This window comes from Haliotis cracherodii, unplaced genomic scaffold, assembly GCF_022045235.1.
Source record: "Haliotis cracherodii isolate W230 unplaced genomic scaffold, xgHalCrac1.p SCAF_6, whole genome shotgun sequence".
Taxonomy (NCBI): Eukaryota; Metazoa; Mollusca; class Gastropoda; order Lepetellida; family Haliotidae; genus Haliotis; species Haliotis cracherodii.
In genome coordinates, this window is record NW_027266319.1 from 69,956,417 (window position 1) to 69,975,876 (window position 19,460).

At 43.3% G+C, this 19,460-nt stretch overlaps 1 protein-coding gene across 1 annotated transcript; it reads left to right on the top strand.

Annotated features, from left to right (window-relative positions):
• The first annotated feature begins 706 nt into the window (after nt 1–706).
• On the top strand, nt 707–18,713 carry LOC139446654 (uncharacterized). The gene is made up of 5 exons (XM_071227928.1): nt 707–785; nt 4,091–6,135; nt 10,416–10,566; nt 11,450–11,588; nt 16,861–18,713. The coding sequence occupies exons 2-5, from the start codon at nt 4,097–4,099 to the stop codon at nt 18,711–18,713; spliced, it is 4,182 nt and encodes a 1,393-aa protein (XP_071084029.1). The 5' UTR covers nt 707–785; nt 4,091–4,096.
• Nucleotides 18,714–19,460: the final 747 nt, after the last annotated feature.

Below are 19,460 nucleotides of genomic sequence, written 5' to 3' on the forward strand. Positions count from 1 at the left end.
TGACCATACCTGGTCGGATGTTATATTTTATTGTTTGTGTACGTCTTTTCGTATGAAGCGTATATATGTAACATGTGACACTGTAACAAACATCTCTCTCTCTCTCTCTCTCTCTCTCTCTCTCTCTCTCTCTCTCTCTCTGTCTGTCTGTCTGTCTGTCTGTCTGTCTCTGTCTCTGTCTGTCCCTCTCTCTCTCTCTCTCATATACACTAGGTCACGAGTGTACTGATAATATATCCATTGTGGTTTGACACAGTCCCATAAATCTGGTCTTGCTCAAATTGACAGTTAATTTCATCACTTGCAGGTTGCACAAAATCCCACAACGTCGCTGACATTAGCATAGATAAACGCTCAGATCAATATTTGGATCATTTAACGAAGTATGTCCCACGAGGGTTGTTATGTCACAGCAGTGTGCGACCAACGACATCAGAGTGACCTCCCTTTGGTATTGCGTACCACATGGGCGTGACCTCGCTGCCTTTCGACAAATAAACAAAGCCGGGCACAGTGATGGTGTGTCACCGCCGGGTCAAGTTCAAGATCGGCGGGGTTCGCTAGGCATCCACTTGCCCCGTCGCTGTTCCGGATACTCGGTGGCATGCAGAGAAGGTAGGTAAAACTGGCTTCAGGTTGACTAGATGCTGGTGGTGACAAACGTTCGGCCATGTCTCGCTCGAAATGAGAACGTGTCTTTCAGCACGGACGCTTGTCACAAGTTTGTGTTTTTATCACAGCAGAAGTTTTAATGACGGCTTTGCCCTGTGAAGTCTGTGTGTCAGGTATTGTTTGAATGACAATCCACTCAGTGAAGCGGTAACAGGTTCGGTGTGTACCGCTAATGAGTGCTATATTTAGCTGCAGTGACTATAGCAGTCTTTGTGGAATATGTCAGTGTAAACGGTGTTCTAGATCTGTACACTAGCTGGTACTACTAATTTGTTTAGCGGCAGACCTACGCGGCCGCGGCCGTAGATCCAGTTTCATCGTTGTTGAAGCTAATTTATGGCGGTAACAGATGTTGCTGTTATTAAATAGACGAGCTGATTATTAAGAGAAAAACATTCTAGGAATGTTCACCTATTGTAAGCAGAAAGGTGATAGCCCCTTGAGGCAGTCTGACTTTCCTTGTTGGAAATAGAGTTGAATAGCTTTCACAGACGTGTTAAGATTAAAAATAATTCGTTTGTTTTTAACATGTACAGTTCATGTGATGCAATGGTTTTATTTAGACTGCCTACAATGGTTATTGTGCAGCTGGTGCAGCTATTGCATGCTAGTTCAGCTTTTAAAGGATGGAAACACTTTGTATTTATATTTTCTATTGTAAATTTTTGTAAGCATTGTGACCAATGTGAGGGACTTCTCCTTGTCACTCTGGACAGAACGGTTGAAACTAGGTTTGGGTTAATGAGTTGATAGCTATGTTTACTTATTTTCATCAATGCTTGATAAGTGTTCAGCGCGACAAGCAGTGTCCAACAAGGACATAGTGACAAGCAATGTCCATCAAGGATATAGCAACAAGCAATGCCTATCAAGGACTGAGTGACAAGCAATGTCCATCAAGGACTGAGTGACAAGCAGTGTCCATCAAGGACTGAGTGACAAGTAATGTCCATCAAGGACGTAGTGACAAGCAATATCCATCAAGGACGTAGTGACAAGCAATATCCATCAAGGACGTAGTGACAAGCAATATCCATCAAGGACGTAGTGATAAGCAGTGTCCATCAAGGACTTATAGTGACAAACAATGCCCATCAAGGACGTAGTGACAATGTACAGCAAGGACATAGTGACAAGCAATGTCCATCAAGGAAGTAGTGACACTGCCCGTCAAGGACGTAGTGACAATGTCTAGCAAGGACATAGTGACAAACAATGCCCATCAAGGACGTAGTGACAATGTACAGCAAGGACATAGTGACAAGCAATGTCCATCAAGGAAGTAGTGACACTGCCCGTCAAGGACGTAGTGACAATGTCTAGCAAGGACATAGTGACAAACAATGCCCATCAAGGACGTAGTGACAATGTCCAGCAAGGACATAGTGACAAACAATGCCCGTCAAGGACATAGTTACAATGTCCAGCAAGGACATAGTGACAAACAATGCCCATCAAGGACATAGTGACAAACAATGCCCATCAAGGACATAGTGACAAACAATGCTCATCAAGGACATAGTGACAATGTCCAGCCAGGACATAGTGACAAACAATGCCCGTCTAGGACATAGTGACAAACAATGCCCGTCAAGCACATAGTGACAAACAATGCCCGTCAAGGACATAGTGACAAACAATGCTCGTCAAGGACATAGTGACAAACAATGCCCGTCAAGGACATAGTGACAAAAATGCCCGTCAAGGACATAGTGACAAACAATGCCCGTCAAGGACATAGTGACAAACAATGCTCGTCAAGGACATAGTGACAATGTCCAGCCAGGACATAGTGACAAACAATGCTCGTCAAGGACATAGTGACAAACAATGCCCGTCAAGGACATAGTGACAAAAATGCCCGTCAAGGACATAGTGACAAACAATGCCCGTCAAGGACATAGTGACAAACAATGCTCGTCAAGGACATAGTGACAAACAATGCTCGTCAAGGACATAGTGACAAACAATGCTCATCAAGGACATAGTGACAAACAATGCCCATGAAGGACATATAGTGACAAGCAATGTCCATCAAGGACATATAGGGACAAGCAGTGTCCATCAATGACTTAGTGACAAGTAATGTCCATCAAGGATGTAGTGACAAGCAATGTCCATCAAGGATGTAGTGACAAGCAATGTCCATCAAGGACTGAGTGACAAGCAATGTCCATCAAGGACGTAGTGACAAGCAATGTCCATCAGGGACTGAGTGACAAGCAATGTCCATCAAGGACGTAGTGACAAGCAATGTCCATCAGGGACTGAGTGACAAGCAATGTCTGTCAAGGACATATAATGACAAGCAATGTCCATCAAGGACGTATAATGACAAGTAATGTCCATCAAGGACATAGTGACAAGCAATGTCCATCAATACGTATAGAGACAAGCAATGTCCATCAATGGCATAATGACAAGCAATGAATGTCAAGGATATGTAGTGACAAGTGTCCAAGGACATATGACAATGTGAGTATATTTAGAGATTATCATACGAGCATATGTGTCATACTGATTTTATGAAATAGCGTGTGAATTCTTGTATTTCCTGAGTGAGAGGGTTTGAGTCTAGCATCACATCGACACAATGTGTCTGTGTACGTGACTGGAATCACGTCAGAGAAATGTGTCTCGATGAGTCAGCATAAGCAGCGAACTAGGTGGTCTTGAATGTAAGGTTTCACAACATCAGAAGATTCAGACCTTTTTATCCCTTTACATAATATGTCTGTTATGGAGAATGACATGTTTTGCACACCCTCATCCACAAAACAAACAGACAAGGACTAAAGGCACATCATGTGTGAGAAATGTGTCGACTGCAGTCCATGGGCTGGAGATGTGTTCAGGGTCCACCACTTCCAGGTCACGGGGTCGAGAGGGGCCTGCCCTCCTCCACGCTGAGCGTCAGCTGTCAGCACTACGGAGCATCGAGAAGAAGATTGCAGCCAACTGATCGTACTTTCAGTGCTGTCAACTCCAGTTATTTGTATCACTCTTTGAAAGAAATGTATCATGCAATTATCTAGGGGATGCAATACGCACATTGTCATTTTATCCATCTAGAGTATTAGAAAATTGGCAATAACATATATTGATACATTCTGAGTTTTGAATGTTTAATATGCACAAGATTTCAAAAGACTGATTGTCATTTGTAAATCACTCAGATATATAATTTATGAGGTAATATGACACATTCATACGGATTTGCTATTGGGAAATTAATACAATATTTTCAAATGTTGTAAATCACTTGGGTTCCCTATTGTGATATTGTTGGAATATTGCTTAAAACAGCCTTAAGCCGTATTCACTCACATTCAAATCAGCAGAACTAACTACACTGAGGCCAAAGGTATTTTACATGTTTAATATGGTGGATGTTGAAGATGATCTTTTGTCATTTCAGAACAAGATGACAGAGAAGCCTCCTTCCACACGTGAGCCATCTCTGTCAAGCTCTGGTCCTCCTCTGTCAAGCTCTGGTCCTCCTCTGTCAAGCTCTGGTCCTCCTCTGTCCAGTTCTGTGCCATGGGCAGGCTCTTCGTCTGCCCTATCCATGACATCATCCTCTGCATACCTGAATGCCTCAGCCCCCAGACTGGAAGATGTGTTGCCCCCCTACCCAGGGGAGTCCCCCTCTCCTCCAGGGCTTGAGTCAGCCTTCGTTCATGCCTCAGCACCGGATCTGACAGTTCTGGAATCACAAGAACCCCTCCAGCAAAGTGCAACCCCCCTTCCAATGAGGCATGGACCTGGTCTCTACCCAGAGTGTATTCCTGCCCCCGTCCAGCCCCACGTGCCAACCACCAGTCCACCACCTGTGTCAAACTACCCTCACCCACCTTCAGAGGCAGTGTCCCCATCCCAGGGACAGGTGCCCCCACAGCAAGGACATGTGCTTCCACCGTCCCCAACCCACAAAACTGTGCCGTCATCCAACGTCCACCTCCTTCCACCTGGGTCAGCCTTTGCTAATGCCACGGCCCCCGTCCGCTCCGGGTCATCTTCCCCAGCTCCAATCCCTGACTTTACTGCCAACAGTGTGACACTGGATCCTGCTCTTAATTTACTCATGGCTGCAAAGTATCAAATTGACTTTCTCAATGCTGTTGCAAAGAAAACAGATCTTAATCAATCAGGTCCTGTTTTAGATTATGCAATTCAAAGATATGAGAAGTATTGGCTGCCTTTGTGTGCCAAGCATTCAGACAAAATTCTCTCTGCACCTATAGACATTGAGTGGGTGTGGCACTGTCACTTACTCTGCCCATTGAAGTATAAGCTGGACTGTCTCCAAGCAGTCGGGATGGTTATTGACCATCATCTGTTGTCCCGGAGTGACCGAGAAGATGCTGTGGACCTGGCCCAGACTGTGTGGGAGGATGAATACCCACACATCCCTTTTCATGTTTGTCGAGCAGACCATGTTAATGTTGAGCCACATTTTAAGTCCCAGTTTACATACGACATTGCTGCAGCTGCCCTCCGACAGACAGTGTTTTATTATCAGGTGTCCCTGCCTCACTACCAGGATGAGAAGTTCCTCAAGAGCTGTGTGACGAGATACAAGCAGTTTCTGTATGCGAAAAAACATCACGCGAGAATGTTCCTGGTCCCCTGCTACGACATGGACCTGATATGGCACACACATCAACTTCATCCAGTTATCTATGCCAGAGATACGCTCAATCTGATTGGTCAAATCTTTGACCATGACGACTCTGTGAATGACAGGAGCCCAGGATCAAAACTTAACAAATGTGATGCTCGGACAAGAGTGATTTGGAAAAGAATTTTCCACCAGAACTTTGCCTTAACCGGAGCCATGTTCCGTGGAGAACCACCTCACAAGAAACTGCACAGTCTATCTAAGGATGATGTCAACATGATTGCTACAAAGAAGACTGACATTCTCTTGGAGAAGGTTGCCATGGATGGTTACATGTCAGACGGGAAAAAACTAAAACTTCATCTTTGGTATCGAACAGGTTATCAAAATTTTGGCTTCGGTCTAAGTGTTGAGGACACTATAACTGTTCTGCGTGGTTTTAGGACGAAGTTCGAAAGAGGATACAAGGTGATGAAGAATTTTTCTTTTGACACAAAATTTAATCATAAAATCTGTGCAGATCTGTGTCAGAAGGAAGGGGCATTCTGCTTCAGTGGGAAGAAGGACCTTGGGAGGGGTTGGTTTGATCTGAAGAAAGTGGTTCAGGATCTAGATTCAAAGGGTCTTACGACAGATCTGAAGATCAACATTGGAAGCGAAGCAACAGCCCAGTGTAGTTTGAGTATCCCGACACCGACGCGGGGAGTGTCCGTGTTCAAATTGGACGTTGGGCAGTATGAGACCTGTATCATGCCAGAGAACGTGCAACAAATTTGGGGACCAATACCGTTGTCTCGGTTACCAAGAGGAGTACCAAATACCTGTTCTGTGGCATCTCACAAGTAAGTATTATCATCTTTTTTGACATGTGTTCTTTAGTTATTAAGCCTCTCCAACACCATCAGAAACCTCCTGAAATAGGCATAGGAGCATTTATAGACCTCCTCCACTAGGCATAGGAGCATTTATAGACCTCATCCAATAGACATAGGAGCATTTATAGACCTCCTCCACTAGGCATAGGAGCATTTATAGACCTCATCCAATAGACATAGGAGCATTTATAGACCTCCTCCACTAGGAATAGGAGCATTTATAGACCTCATCCAATAGACATAGGAGCATTTATAGACCTCCTCCAATAGGCATAGAAGCATTTATAGACCTCCAATAGGCATAGGAGCATTTATAGACCTCCTTCTATAAACATGATACAAACTTTTTTAGACCTCCTTCTATAAGCATGATACAAACATTTCTAGACCTCCTTCAAAAGGAATAGGAGCATAGACCTCCCCAAATAAGCATAGGAGCATTTATAGACCTCCTCCAATAGGCATCGGAGCATTCATAGACCTTCTCCAATAGGCATAGGAGCATTTATAGACCTTCTCCAATAGGCATCGGAGCATTTATAGACCTTCTCCAATAGGTATGATACAAGCATTTATAGACCTCCTTCAATAGACATTATACAAGCATTTATAGACCTCCTTCAATAGGCATGATACAAGCATTTATAGACCTCCTCCAATAGGCATGATACAAGCATTTATAGACCTCCTTCAATAGGCATGATACAAGCATTTATAGACCTCCTTCAATAGGCATGATACAAACATTTATAGACCTCCTCCAATAGGCATGATACAAACATTTATAGACCTCCTCCAAAAGGCATGATACAAGCATTTATAGGCCTCCTTCAGTAGGCATGATACAAACATTTATAGACCTCCTCCAATAGGCATGATACAAGCATTTATAGACCTCCTCCAATAGGCATGATACAAGCATTTATAGACTTCCTTCAATAGGCATGATACAAGCATTTATAGACCTCCTCCAATAGGCATGATACAAGCATGTATAGACCTCCTCCAATAGGCATGATACAAACATTTATAGACCGCCTCCAATAGGCATGATACAAACATTTATAGACCTCCTCCAATAGGCATGATACAACCATTTATAAATTGACCTGTCTCAGTGAGCATGTTACAACTTTTTTGAGAGGCATTTAGAAGTTCGAGTTCTAAGTAAGGACAAGATATATGGATGAACAACTTCTTTATTACAGTAAGGAACGGCGTTTCAGAGTAGGTTCTAACACCGTTATCAAGCAAGTGATGTTAAAAGTATATATACACGTAGAGGGCAATGTTTATACAGTTGAGTACATTGGGATATCATTACAATGGAGTGGTGCACACAAGGGGGGATATGAGGTAAACATCTTAACAGGTGATGCCAGTTGTATAAACAAAAGGATTATGACTGATTGGGATCTTTGATGAGTTGATGGTAAGCAGTGGGTATGTAATAGAATGGATCACGGTTGATTGATGGTTAGAGTCTTTTTATGTTGATGGCTTTTTGGAGTTTTCTGATTTTGAAGGCTTTGAGGTTTGTTGTGAGGGCTTGGATTTTGTCCTACTCGATGCTGTGGCGGGGGATGTCAGTGATACAGCAGACATAGATCAACTCTGGAGACTGAGCTTTGGTGTTCTTTAGTCTGGGTTTGGAGGGACCTTGATGTTTGATACAGAGCATCATCAACAAAACCCAGAAATCTCCCCGTCAACAACCTGCACCCTTACTGATCAGCCTCCCCTACTGATCAGCCTCCCCTACTGATCAGCCTCCCTTACTGATCAGCCTCCCCTGCTGATCAGCCTCCCCTACTGATCAGCCTCCCCTACTGATCGGCCTCCCCTACTGATCAGCCTCCCCTACTGATCAGCCTCTCCTACTGATCAGCCTCCCTTACTGATCAGCCTCCCCTACTGATCAGCCTCCCCTACTGATCAGCCTCCCTTACTGATCAGCCTCCCCTACTGATCAGCCTCGCCTACTGACCAGCCTCCTCTACTGATCAGCCTCCTCTGCTGATCAGCGTCAGCCTCCCCTACTGATCAGCGTCCTCTATTGATCGGCCTCTCCTACTGATCTGCCTCCACTACTGATCAGCTTCCCCTACTGATCAGCTTCCCCTACTCATCAGCCTCCCCTACTAATCAGCCTCCCCTACTGATCAGCCTCCCCTACTCATCAGCCTCCCCAACTGATCAGCCTGAGAAGTAACACCATTTAAGCAAAAGGAAACCACCAGCCAGCTAACAGCAAGGACCATCAGGTGCCATGTCCCACTTTCCCTGTAATTGTGGACCAGCTCACAATGGTGAAACATCAAGGCCCCTCAAAACCCAAATGAAAGAACATTCTACTCGACAGTAAGGGTCTAAAACAAGGACTGGTCGACTCGGGGTCAGTCTTCTTTGTCTGAGCGGAGTTATCATGTTGAACTTTGGAAGGGTGTCTCAGTGCACTAGCACTTTCAAATTGGCATTAGTCCAGACTAGTGCAAGCAGCCACACAAACACACATGCATGCACTCAACATTTCACCTCATCTACATACCTGCCTATATCAATGTACCTGGCTGCCTCTATATCTACCTTCCTTAATATCTACTGACCTAGCTTCCTCTATATCTACGAGGGGTGTTCATTAAAGATTTCCCCTGACCCACTTCCAATGGACCTAGTGGAATGAAACTTGGCATGGGTATTAGTCTTTCTCCACATAGGAACCACCAAGAGTTACACACTTCTCCCATCGTTTTATGCAACTATGGAGACCTCGTTTTTAATAATGCAAGCAAAGACCACGTGCATTTTTCGCATTTAATTCATGCTCGCATTAATTTCAAGAATTACAGTATCTACCTACATACCTGCCAATATATCTACCAACCTATATATCTACCTACCTATACATCTACCTACATATACATCTACCTACCTATACATCTACCTACCTATACATCTACCTACCTATATATCTACCTACCTATATATCTACCTACCTATACATCTACCTACCTATACATCTACCTACCTATACATCTACCTACCTATATATCTACCTACCTATACATCTACCTACCTATATATCTACCTACCTATACATCTACCTACCTATATATCTACCTACCTATACATCTACCTACCTATATATCTACCTAACTAGTTGCCTGTACATCTGCCTGCCTATACATCTACCTACCTATATATCTACCTACCTATAGACCCATGAAGATTCCGGGGTAGAATAGGTCTTCAGCAACCCATGCTTGCCGTAAAAGGCAACTATGCTTGTTGTAAAAGGCGACTAACCGGATCGGGTGGTCAGACTCGCTTACTTGGTTGATGCATGTCATCGATGCCAATTGCGTGGATCGATGCTCATGATATTAATCACTGGATTGTCTGGTCCAGACTCGATTATTTACAGACCGCCGTCATATAGCTGGAATATTGCTGAGTGTGGCGTTAACAACAAACCAACCAACCTACCTATATATCTACCTACCTAGCAGCCTATACATCTACCTGCTTATATATCTACCTACCTATATATCTACCTACCTAGCTGCCTATACATCTACCTGCTTATATATCTACCTACCTATGTATCTACCTACCTAGCTGCCTACACATCTACCTGCCTATACATCTACCTGCCTATATATCTACCTACCTAGCTGCCTACACACCTGAACAACTTGAAGTAGAATTAGACTACAATGTATGGGCAGAGAGCATGATAAATATTGGTGGTGCAGTAAAAAAGTGGGATGAAGTCATCCGAAGCTGCTTATAATAAACAATGTATGTATTGTAAACAAATGTACATTTGTAAATAACACATGCTAATTGTCCATCTAATAACACAAATAATCAATACGATACATATGTATATGAACTACTTCTGACATATATGTAATATATATATGTATGTCAGTGTGCACATTTATACTATAGATGTTGTCCTTTCACTGTATACCTTGTACTCTTCGTGAAATGGAGGAAATAAAAAAGATCTATCTATCTACCTACCTAGCTGCCTACCTACGTACCTATCTGCCTATGTGCAAGCCACCCCCCACTCCGCACCCCATCCCCACCCACCAACTTCCCACCCACCAACTCCCCACCCACCAACTTCCTACCTACGTACCTATCTGCCTATGTAAAACCCTACCATTCGTCTGACTCTCCCTGTAACTCCAGGTATGAAGCAAGGTCAGAATGGTCAGTTTTCCCTACTGTTTCAGATTACGCAACCACATGAAGAAGGTTGAGTTCACGTGTCGCATCGTGCACAGTCTCCCATTGCTCATGTCTGCTGTTCAGATCTTCTACCATGACAAGATGGCTGCTGTGGCTCACCTCGTGGGGCCGGACCAGATTCCCAGACCGGAACAAGTAGGCAACTAGATTAGTCAGATGATCTTAGGACACAAGTAGGCAAATAATTTAGTCAGGTGTTCGAAGGACACAGGTAGGCAACTAATTTAGTCAGGTGTTCTAAGAACACAAGTAGGCAACTAATTTAGTCAGGTGTTCTAAGGACACAAGTAGGCAACTAATTTAGTCAGGTGATCTAAGAACACAAGTAGGCAACTAATTTAGTCAGGTGTTCTTGAACACAAGTAGGCAACTAATTTAGTCAGGTGATCTAAGGACACAAGTAGGCAACTAGTTTAGTCAGGTGTTCTAAGGACACAAGTAGGCAACTAATTTAGTCAGGTGTTCTAAGAACACAAGTAGGCAACTAATTTAGTCAGATGTTCTAAGAACACAAGTAGGCAACTAATTTAGTAAGGTGTTCTAAGGACACAAGTAGGCAACTAGTTTAGTCAGGTGATTTAAGGACACAAGTAGGCAACTAATTTAGTCAGGTGTTCTAAGGACACTAGTAGGCAACTAATTTAGTCAGGTGTTCTAAGAACACAAGTAGGCAACTAATTTAGTCAGGTGTTCTAAGGACACTAGTAGGCAACTAATTTAGTCAGGTGTTCTAAGAACACAAGTAGGCAACTAATTTAGTCAGGTGATTTAAGGACACAAGAAGGCATCTAATTTAGTCAGGTTTTCTGACTTCCTCCAGACCTGAAGAAGTAATGTGTTCTGGACACTACCAGTGTTGTTTCAACTGTGTTTGATATATGTTCAGTTTCCACCAAAGGAACAAACAGATTTTGACTTTCTTGTGTAACGTATCATACATGACTACACCATGACATGTATAAGCGAGTCTGCTGAAAGGTAAGACATCAAGACATAATGTTCAAATCTTGATTTGCAGGTGTCGAACACTTCCAGGTGTGTGACTCTTGACCCCCGCAAGGGTGAGAGAGCAGTCCTCATCAAGACTCACAATGGTGACTGGGGTGTTGTCCGTGGACAATGGCTTGGTGTTCGTAGAGGAATACCAGGGGTCAAAGGTCAGTTGTAAATCAGAGAAACAAATATTGACTCTTGGATGTCGATTGATGCTGCTTTTGTTTTCGTTGTGGATCCTAATGGTCAGGTTTAAAGTGTGAATTTAAAGGTTCTCAAAAATGTGTGCTGGTAAGATTTGGCGTTCAGTAGTGTAGAACATATGCTGCCAGTTGTGTAGAACATATACTGCCAGTAGTGTAGAACATATACTGCCAGTAGTGTAGAACATATGCTGCCAGTAGTGTAGAACATATGCTGCCAGTAGTGTAGAACATATGCTGCCAGTAGTGTAGAACATATGCTGCCAGTAGTGTAGAACATATGCTGCCAGTAGTGTAGAATATATGCTGCCAGTAGTGTAGAACATATGCTGCCAGTAGTGTAGAACATATGCTGCCAGTAGTGTAGAATATATGCTGCCAGTAGTGTAGAACATATGCTGCCAGTAGTGTAGCCTTTTCATGAATGCTTGTGTCATACCCAGATATATACACTGTAACAAGACACATGTGGTATACTTAGACACAGACACTTGTATCACATCCAGATATATACACTGTAACAAGACACATGTGATATACACAGACACAGACACTTGTATCACATCCAGATATATACACTGTAACAAGACACACGAGATATACACAGACACTTGTATCACATCCAGATATATACACTGTAACAAGACACACGAGATATACACAGACACAGAAACTTGTATCACATCCAGATATATACACTGTAACAAGACATACAAGATATACACAGACACAGACACTTGTATCACACCCAGCTACAGTGTAGCTAGACACATACAGACATTTCAACCAATCGACGACATTGAGTTACATTTTGGCTGGACGAACAAGTCTATGCATAGTCCAATCAAATCGCATAACGAAGTAGACTTCTAGTTCATAAACAACACAGATTTCTACATCATTTCTATTCATGTTTTCAATCAAGGTGCTCAAGTGACTAGATGCACTTTTGTTTGTGAGACCCGTTATTACAATATAGATCTTGATTATCGATCAGATCATCTTGACTGGGCGCTGCCATTTTGTTTGAAACAAATGCAAGTGATGGAATCTGATTGGTCAGTAGGAAGGACATAGAAGGGACATGACTCATAATAGCCGCTGGTGGTGCTTTGGTCAAGCAAGGGTGTAAACTGGACTTTTATAGTCAGTTATCTCCCTTGCCCCAGGAAGATGGGACACTAGTTGCACTCCCAACTGTGACCAGATCTTGTATCCGGGCGGAATGCTGTCGATTTCCATCTCGAAGGGAACACGTTAGCAGCGGTTTCAGTCGCCATTCAGACATTCATAAACAAACAAGCCATGGCACGTGACTTCAAGGCACCAGTGCTGAAAAAAGTTTGCTGGCTTTCTATAAAACCAGGCCTAACAGCAACATTTGGCCTGTGAAAAAAACAAAAAGTGCAACTACCAAACAGTCAAACCCCCCCCCCCCCCCCCCCCCCAACCCCAAAGCCTTCTAGTTCTCAAACATCTGTTGGGACAGGAGACAGATCGCCGATATCTATTACTGATCTGGAAGATAGTTTTACATCAGTAGAGCTTTTGGAAGAGACGATGGAGGCAGCAGTAACAGGGAAGGGAGGTAACTCTGAACATGCTACATAATGCTTTTCTCTCGCTGCAAAATGACCAGAAAACTGATATTGGAGCCATAAAAGAAAGCATGGACTTTGTCATGGCAGATGCTGAAGAGATGGAGGAAACAGTTAACATATATCAGGACTCAATTGACAAACTACAAGATTCTGGGGACACCATCAGGACTAGATTACTTGCAGTGGAGGAAAAGGTCAACATAGAGAACGATAGTCAAGACAATTGTCTGTGTTGTGGCTCCCCACATGAAGAAACAGAGAACGAACACACGAGAGAATGTGGTTAATGACTGTGTCCAACATGCAGCTCGTGATTGACTGTCTCCAACATGCAGCTCGTGAATGACTGTCTCCAACATGCAGCTCGTGATTGACTGTGTCCAACATGCAGCTCGTGAATGACTGTGTCCAACATGCAGCTCATGAATGTCTGTGTCCAACATGCAGCTCGTGAATGTCTGTGTCCAACATGCAGCTCGTGAATGTCTGTGTCCAACATGCAGCTCATGAATGACTGTATCCAACATGCAGCTCGTGATTGACTGTATCCAACATGCAGCTCGTGAATGTCTGTGTCCAACATGCAGCTCATGAATGACTGTGTCCAACATGCAGCTCGTGAATGCATAATGCTGATCAATGCAGGTAGTTTATTGAATATAACAGGCAGCCTGTTCATGAAGGTGTATTTAGCTGAGACAATTCTCAGAGACTTATGACAAAAATTACGACTACCATAAGCGTTAATCTTGAGGCTGTCTTAAACCTATCGCAATGTTACCTTACTTATGTCACAAGTCTTTGCTATGACAGTGAGCTCTTTTGTGACGGAGGTAAAATAAGCTTTGTATTGCCCAAGGACGTCATCGATTATACAGGGAATTCCCTAGATTGAAATTCATGTTTGCATTTATATTTGTAAATAAAAAATCACTATTGACATTTTGAGGATAAACAATAGGGAGATAATTGGTGATGATTCTTTCAACAGTGGTGCATACTGACATACATATCTAGCAAGTCTTGAAGAATCATAGCAAGAAACATGCATGTGTCCTTTAGGCATGTTTATGTGACAACGATAACCATAGAAACAACATACTCTGTCCTACAACTGTACCACCTCGGTGTGGTTAAGTTAAACCACGGGTCAAGAGTGTGCATTCACGTCAACAAAATGTATTTTTTATATCAAACTCTCATATAAGATTCTTCTCATAGTTGAATTGTTACGGACTGGGTACTGGACAAACGGGAAATTTGAACAGATAAGTTGTGTCTTTGTTTCAGCTGATTACAGACATTAGTGACAACAATGTTGTTTACTTGTACCGTATGTACAGGAAATAAAGACAACGTATCCATAACTTGTATCTACTTTGTCATCTTTCAACTTCTCAGTAATGCCTATCAAACAATTCAAACAGTTGTATCATATGTTTTTTCAGGTGAACAATTGACTTGCCTTTGCATGTGTTTGTGATGGGTTGCACTAGTGGAGCAGGATGTGCTCACTTTTTTCGCGAACACCTGGTATTATCACTATTTGATGGTGATTCATAAACAAATGGTCATTATACAGTCGGAATTGTAAAATCAAGTCATTGGAGATTTTTTTATGAATATCGTAATGGTTTTGTCGCTTTTATTATTGTTCAAAGTAAGGGCTGTTTGCATTTATTTCAGAACGAATTGAATTCATGAGGAATAATGATGATATGTGATTACAACAGTCATACCCAGTATGTCAGATACCCCTGTATGTCAGATACCCCAGTTGTCAGATACCCCAGTATGTCAGATACCCCAGTATGTCAGATACCCCTGTATGTCAGATACCCCAGTATGTCAGATACCCCAGTTGTCAGATACCCCAGTTGTCAGTTACCCCAGTTGTCAGATACCCCTGTATGTCAGATACCCCAGTATGTCAGATACCCCTGTATGTCAGATACCCCAGTTGTCAGATACCCCAGTTGTCAGATACCCCTGTATGTCACATACCCCAGTTGTCACATACCCCAGTATGTCAGATACCCCTGTATGTCAGATACCCCTGTATGTCAGATACCCCTGTTGTCGGATACCCCAGTATGTCAGATACCCCAGTATGTCAGATACCCCAGTTGTCAGATACCCCAGTTGTCAGATACCCCAGTTGTCAGATACCCCTGTATGTCAGATACCCCTGTATGTCAGATACCCCTGTATGTCAGATACCCCTGTATGTCAGATACCCCTGTATGTCAGATACCCCTGTATGTCAGATACCCCTGTATGTCAGATACCCCTGTATGTCACATACCCCAGTTGTCAGATACCCCAGTTGTCAGATACCCCAGTTGTCAGTTACCCCAGTTGTCAGATACCCCTGTATGTCAGATACCCCTGTATGTCACATACCCCTGTATGTCACATACCCCTGTATGTCAGATACCCCTGTATGTCAGATACCCCTGTATGTCAGATACCCCAGTTGTCAGTTACCCCAGTTGTCAGATACCCCTGTATGTCAGATACCCCTGTATGTCACATACCCCTGTATGTCACATACCCCTGTATGTCAGATACCCCAGTTGTCAGGTACCCCTGTATGTCACATACCCCTGTATGTCACATACCCCAGTTGTCAGTTACCCCAGTTGTCAGATACCCCAGTTGTCAGGTACCCAAGTTGTCAGATACCCAAGTTGTCAGATACCCCTGTATGTCACATACCCCTGTATGTCAGATACCCCTGTATGTCAGATACCCCAGTTGTCAGGTACCCAAGTTGTCAGATACCCAAGTTGTCAGACAGTGGAGACGAGATGGCTTGTCAAAACATGTGAGATTTACCTGTTGTGGTAGATATATATATCCCTGTATAATTGAAATCAAATGTATAAGGATGTTTGAAGTTTGATCTGAAATGAAATTGATCTGTCCAAATTCAATAGGATTATATACTGTTATATTTTTACCCATTTAGACTGAACTAATGAACCATCTGACAATTGGCTTGATACCATTACAAGAGTTCATGACCAAGCCAAAAATTACATTCAGAGAGGAAAAATTATGATATGTTTTGCAGCCACAAGCACCCGGAATAGATTTAACTAATGAACCATTTGATTGTGAAAACTTCTATTTGTAAGTTCTCACAGCTTCTTACAAGAAAATAGAGTTTTCACAGCTAACATGTTTTCACTAAATTGTGCATATGTTGTCACATATATCTGTATTTGTCACATATATCTGTAGGTGTCTGACAAATGGGGTTAAGGTGTCTGACAAATGGGGTTAAGGTGTCTGACAAATGGGGTTAAGGTGTCTGACAAATGGGGTTTAGGTGTCTGACAAATGGGGTTTAGGTGTCTGACAAATGGGGTTAAGGTGTCTGACAAATGGGGTTAAGGTGTCTGACAAATGGGGTTAAGGTGTCTGACAAATGGGGTTAAGGTGTCTGACAAATGGGGTATGATTGGAACTCATTTACCAACTGGGTAACAAGCACTGGAATGTGGGACAACTCAAAGGTGACAATTACGTTTTTAAGGTATCTGACAAATGGCTTGAGACCATCACAATAGTTCATGTCCAAGCAAAAAATTACATTCAGTGATGAATAATGATGCTATGTTTTGCAGCCACAAGCACCCGGAAAGGCAAGCGTGGGATTCCTGGCAGCCCTGGGTACCTCGACATCAGCTTCTTCAAGATGGCCACCCGCAAGTGGCAACACGTCTCCCTGGAAAAAGCATTTGAATCATCATCTTTCAAATTCACCATTGAATCTTCTCGTGTTGAACTTGACCGAGGGATGATCGAGATTACTGCAGATGATGACAACATTGTAGAGAACCTTGCCCTCTCCTTCAGTGTGTCTCTGCTCCATGTTCTGTGTCAGCCCCGCCCCCGGGGTTGGGAACCGGGACACACGCTGGACACAGATGACAAGAGAGGAACTAAAGCCATCAGGTCCATCCCATCAGAGAATCTAGCCTTGGTGCTTGCTTGTGGCTTCCTTGCTGCCACTCCATGCAATTTCTTCATCCGGTCCCGTCAGAGAGATCCGGAGAGTGTGAAGGGGTGGACGTCAGGGGAGGGAAAGCCCATGGAGGAGCATTATGGGGAGAGCATGTGGGGCGGGACAGTCCAGGTAGAGGAGGGAGCTCGGGAGGAGCTTGCTGCAGCTGTGTGGGGTGGGGATATGGGTAATGGGGATGTTGAGGACAGGCATGAAGACCATGAGGCTCCAGAGGAGCCAGTCAAGGAGCCCAGCAGTTCTGAATCTGATGCTGAGAGTGAAAAGAGTGAAGAAGACAATGAGGAAGAAAAGGATGATAATACTGATGATAACCATCTCACAGATGAAAGAGAAAATGAGGAGGATCCTGAAATTGAAGACATTGCTGAGTTTGACAGTGGTACTTTGGAGGGTAATGAGTGTCCTGAGGATGCACCTGAGGAGCTTGAGGGGATACTTGATGACAATGAGGAAGATGATGAAGAAGATGATGAAGAAGGTGATGAAGCCCTCAATGGTGAAGGCAATGGCTTGAATGATGACAGTGATCAGCTTGATGATGACAGCAGGCTAGGAGAGGTTGATAATGGGTTTGATGATGATGCTAACTCTGAGACAGGACTGCTTGCTGCTCAAGACCAGGATCTTGGGGATGACCAGGATCTTGGGGATGACCAGGATGATGCCATTGATGATCAAGGTCTAGGAGGATATGAAGATCTTGACAATGATCAGAATGACGACTTTGGTTATGCTGAGTTAGAAAATGAAACATTTGGTGGAGAAAATGATGAAAACTTTGGTGAAAATGAGCAAGGATTTGGAGATTTTGGTCTTTGTGGAAGTAATGATGATGTTGGACATCTAGATGATGGGGGTGACTTTGGCGGCACAGATGATCCTTATGCTTTGGGCATCTTGGACGATGATGCAGGAGACGTGCAGGGATTTGGGATTACAGATACAGAGGGATTCACAGCACATGATGATGAGACAGAGATGCTAGGTCTGGGATATTCAGACGCACAGGAGGATTATGACTTCGGTGGGGTGGGAGATGATGGATTTGGGGATGGGGGAACTTTTGGAGGTGCAGACGACTACTTCTCTATGGGTGTGTATGATGATCCAGGGTGTGATGATTGGACCCTTGGTGGGGGGGATGGTGGAGCTACCGGAGATGCTGATGGCGGAGGGTGTGGAGGTTGTGGAGGAGGTTGGAATGGTGGTGGAGTGGGAGATGGAGGGGGAGATGGAGGTGCATTCAGCGGGGGTGGGGAAGGGGGGTTCAGTGGTGGTGGTGGAGGAGGTTTCAGTGGAGACCTGGGTGGGGGATTCTTCGGAGATGATGGAGGTGGGGGAGGCGGGTTTGCTGATGGGGGAGGTGGCAGTGGAGATGGTGGGGGCGATGGTGGGGGTGATGGTGGGGGAGGAGGTTGTGGTGGGGGATGTGGAGGGGGATGTGGAGGTTGAGCTGACCATGTTTCACAGTTGACAAAACAAATATATTTTTTCAGTTTTCACATTCTGGTCAAATGCTGGGGACCATTGAGAAAAATATCAAAGTCTTCTGGATTTACATATACACCTGTTCTTGAGTCAACTAATTGAAACATTTTATTTCAAGGAAAGAAGACAATTCTTCTCATTCAATGAAGGGTCACCCTGCTATAGTTATTCCTGCTGTTGATATCTGTTGATATGATCAGTGGGGAAGGTGTTTCTCACAGAACAAATCTCTTTACATGTTTTATTTTTTAAAAGGTTTGCAGAGACCTAAACATTTTGCAGATGAATAATTCATTGAAAACTATTATGTTCTTTTACAAGTGTTTGTGATTTTTTACTTACTGGTTAACTTGACATAAATGCTCAATTGAAATGGTTGTGTTTATTTTTAGCTCATCTGACTGAAAGTCAAATCAGTATGTCATGGCCTGTTTGTCTGTCATCCGTCTTCTAACCTCTTCTGCTTTTCCTCAGAAACGTCTGGACAAATGAAGCTCAAATTTCTTATTCTTGTTCCCACCCATGATGACACCCCAATTGTTCCAGAGTTTTGACTTCTATTTTCTTTATGGCAGCATTATTGAAAAACTATTTCTGGACACTTCTCTGTCTGTTTTGTTCAAAGTGAAATGAAATTTGGGACATGTGTAGTTAATACTTTGGTTCAACAGATTTGTTTCTTTTTGGCGACATTTATATTAATGATCTTGA

What these genes read in the sequence shown, in the direction of transcription:
- LOC139446654 (XM_071227928.1), top strand. Translation starts at nt 4,097, where the DNA reads ATGACAGAGAAGCCTCCTTCCACACGTGAGCCATCTCTGTCAAGCTCT. An exon ending in TGTTCTGTGGCATCTCACAA is followed by an intron (nt 6,136 to 10,415) that starts GTAAGTATTATC and finishes CTACTGTTTCAG; the next exon opens with ATTACGCAACCACATGAAGA. An exon ending in AGGAATACCAGGGGTCAAAG is followed by an intron (nt 11,589 to 16,860) that starts GTCAGTTGTAAA and finishes TATGTTTTGCAG; the next exon opens with CCACAAGCACCCGGAAAGGC.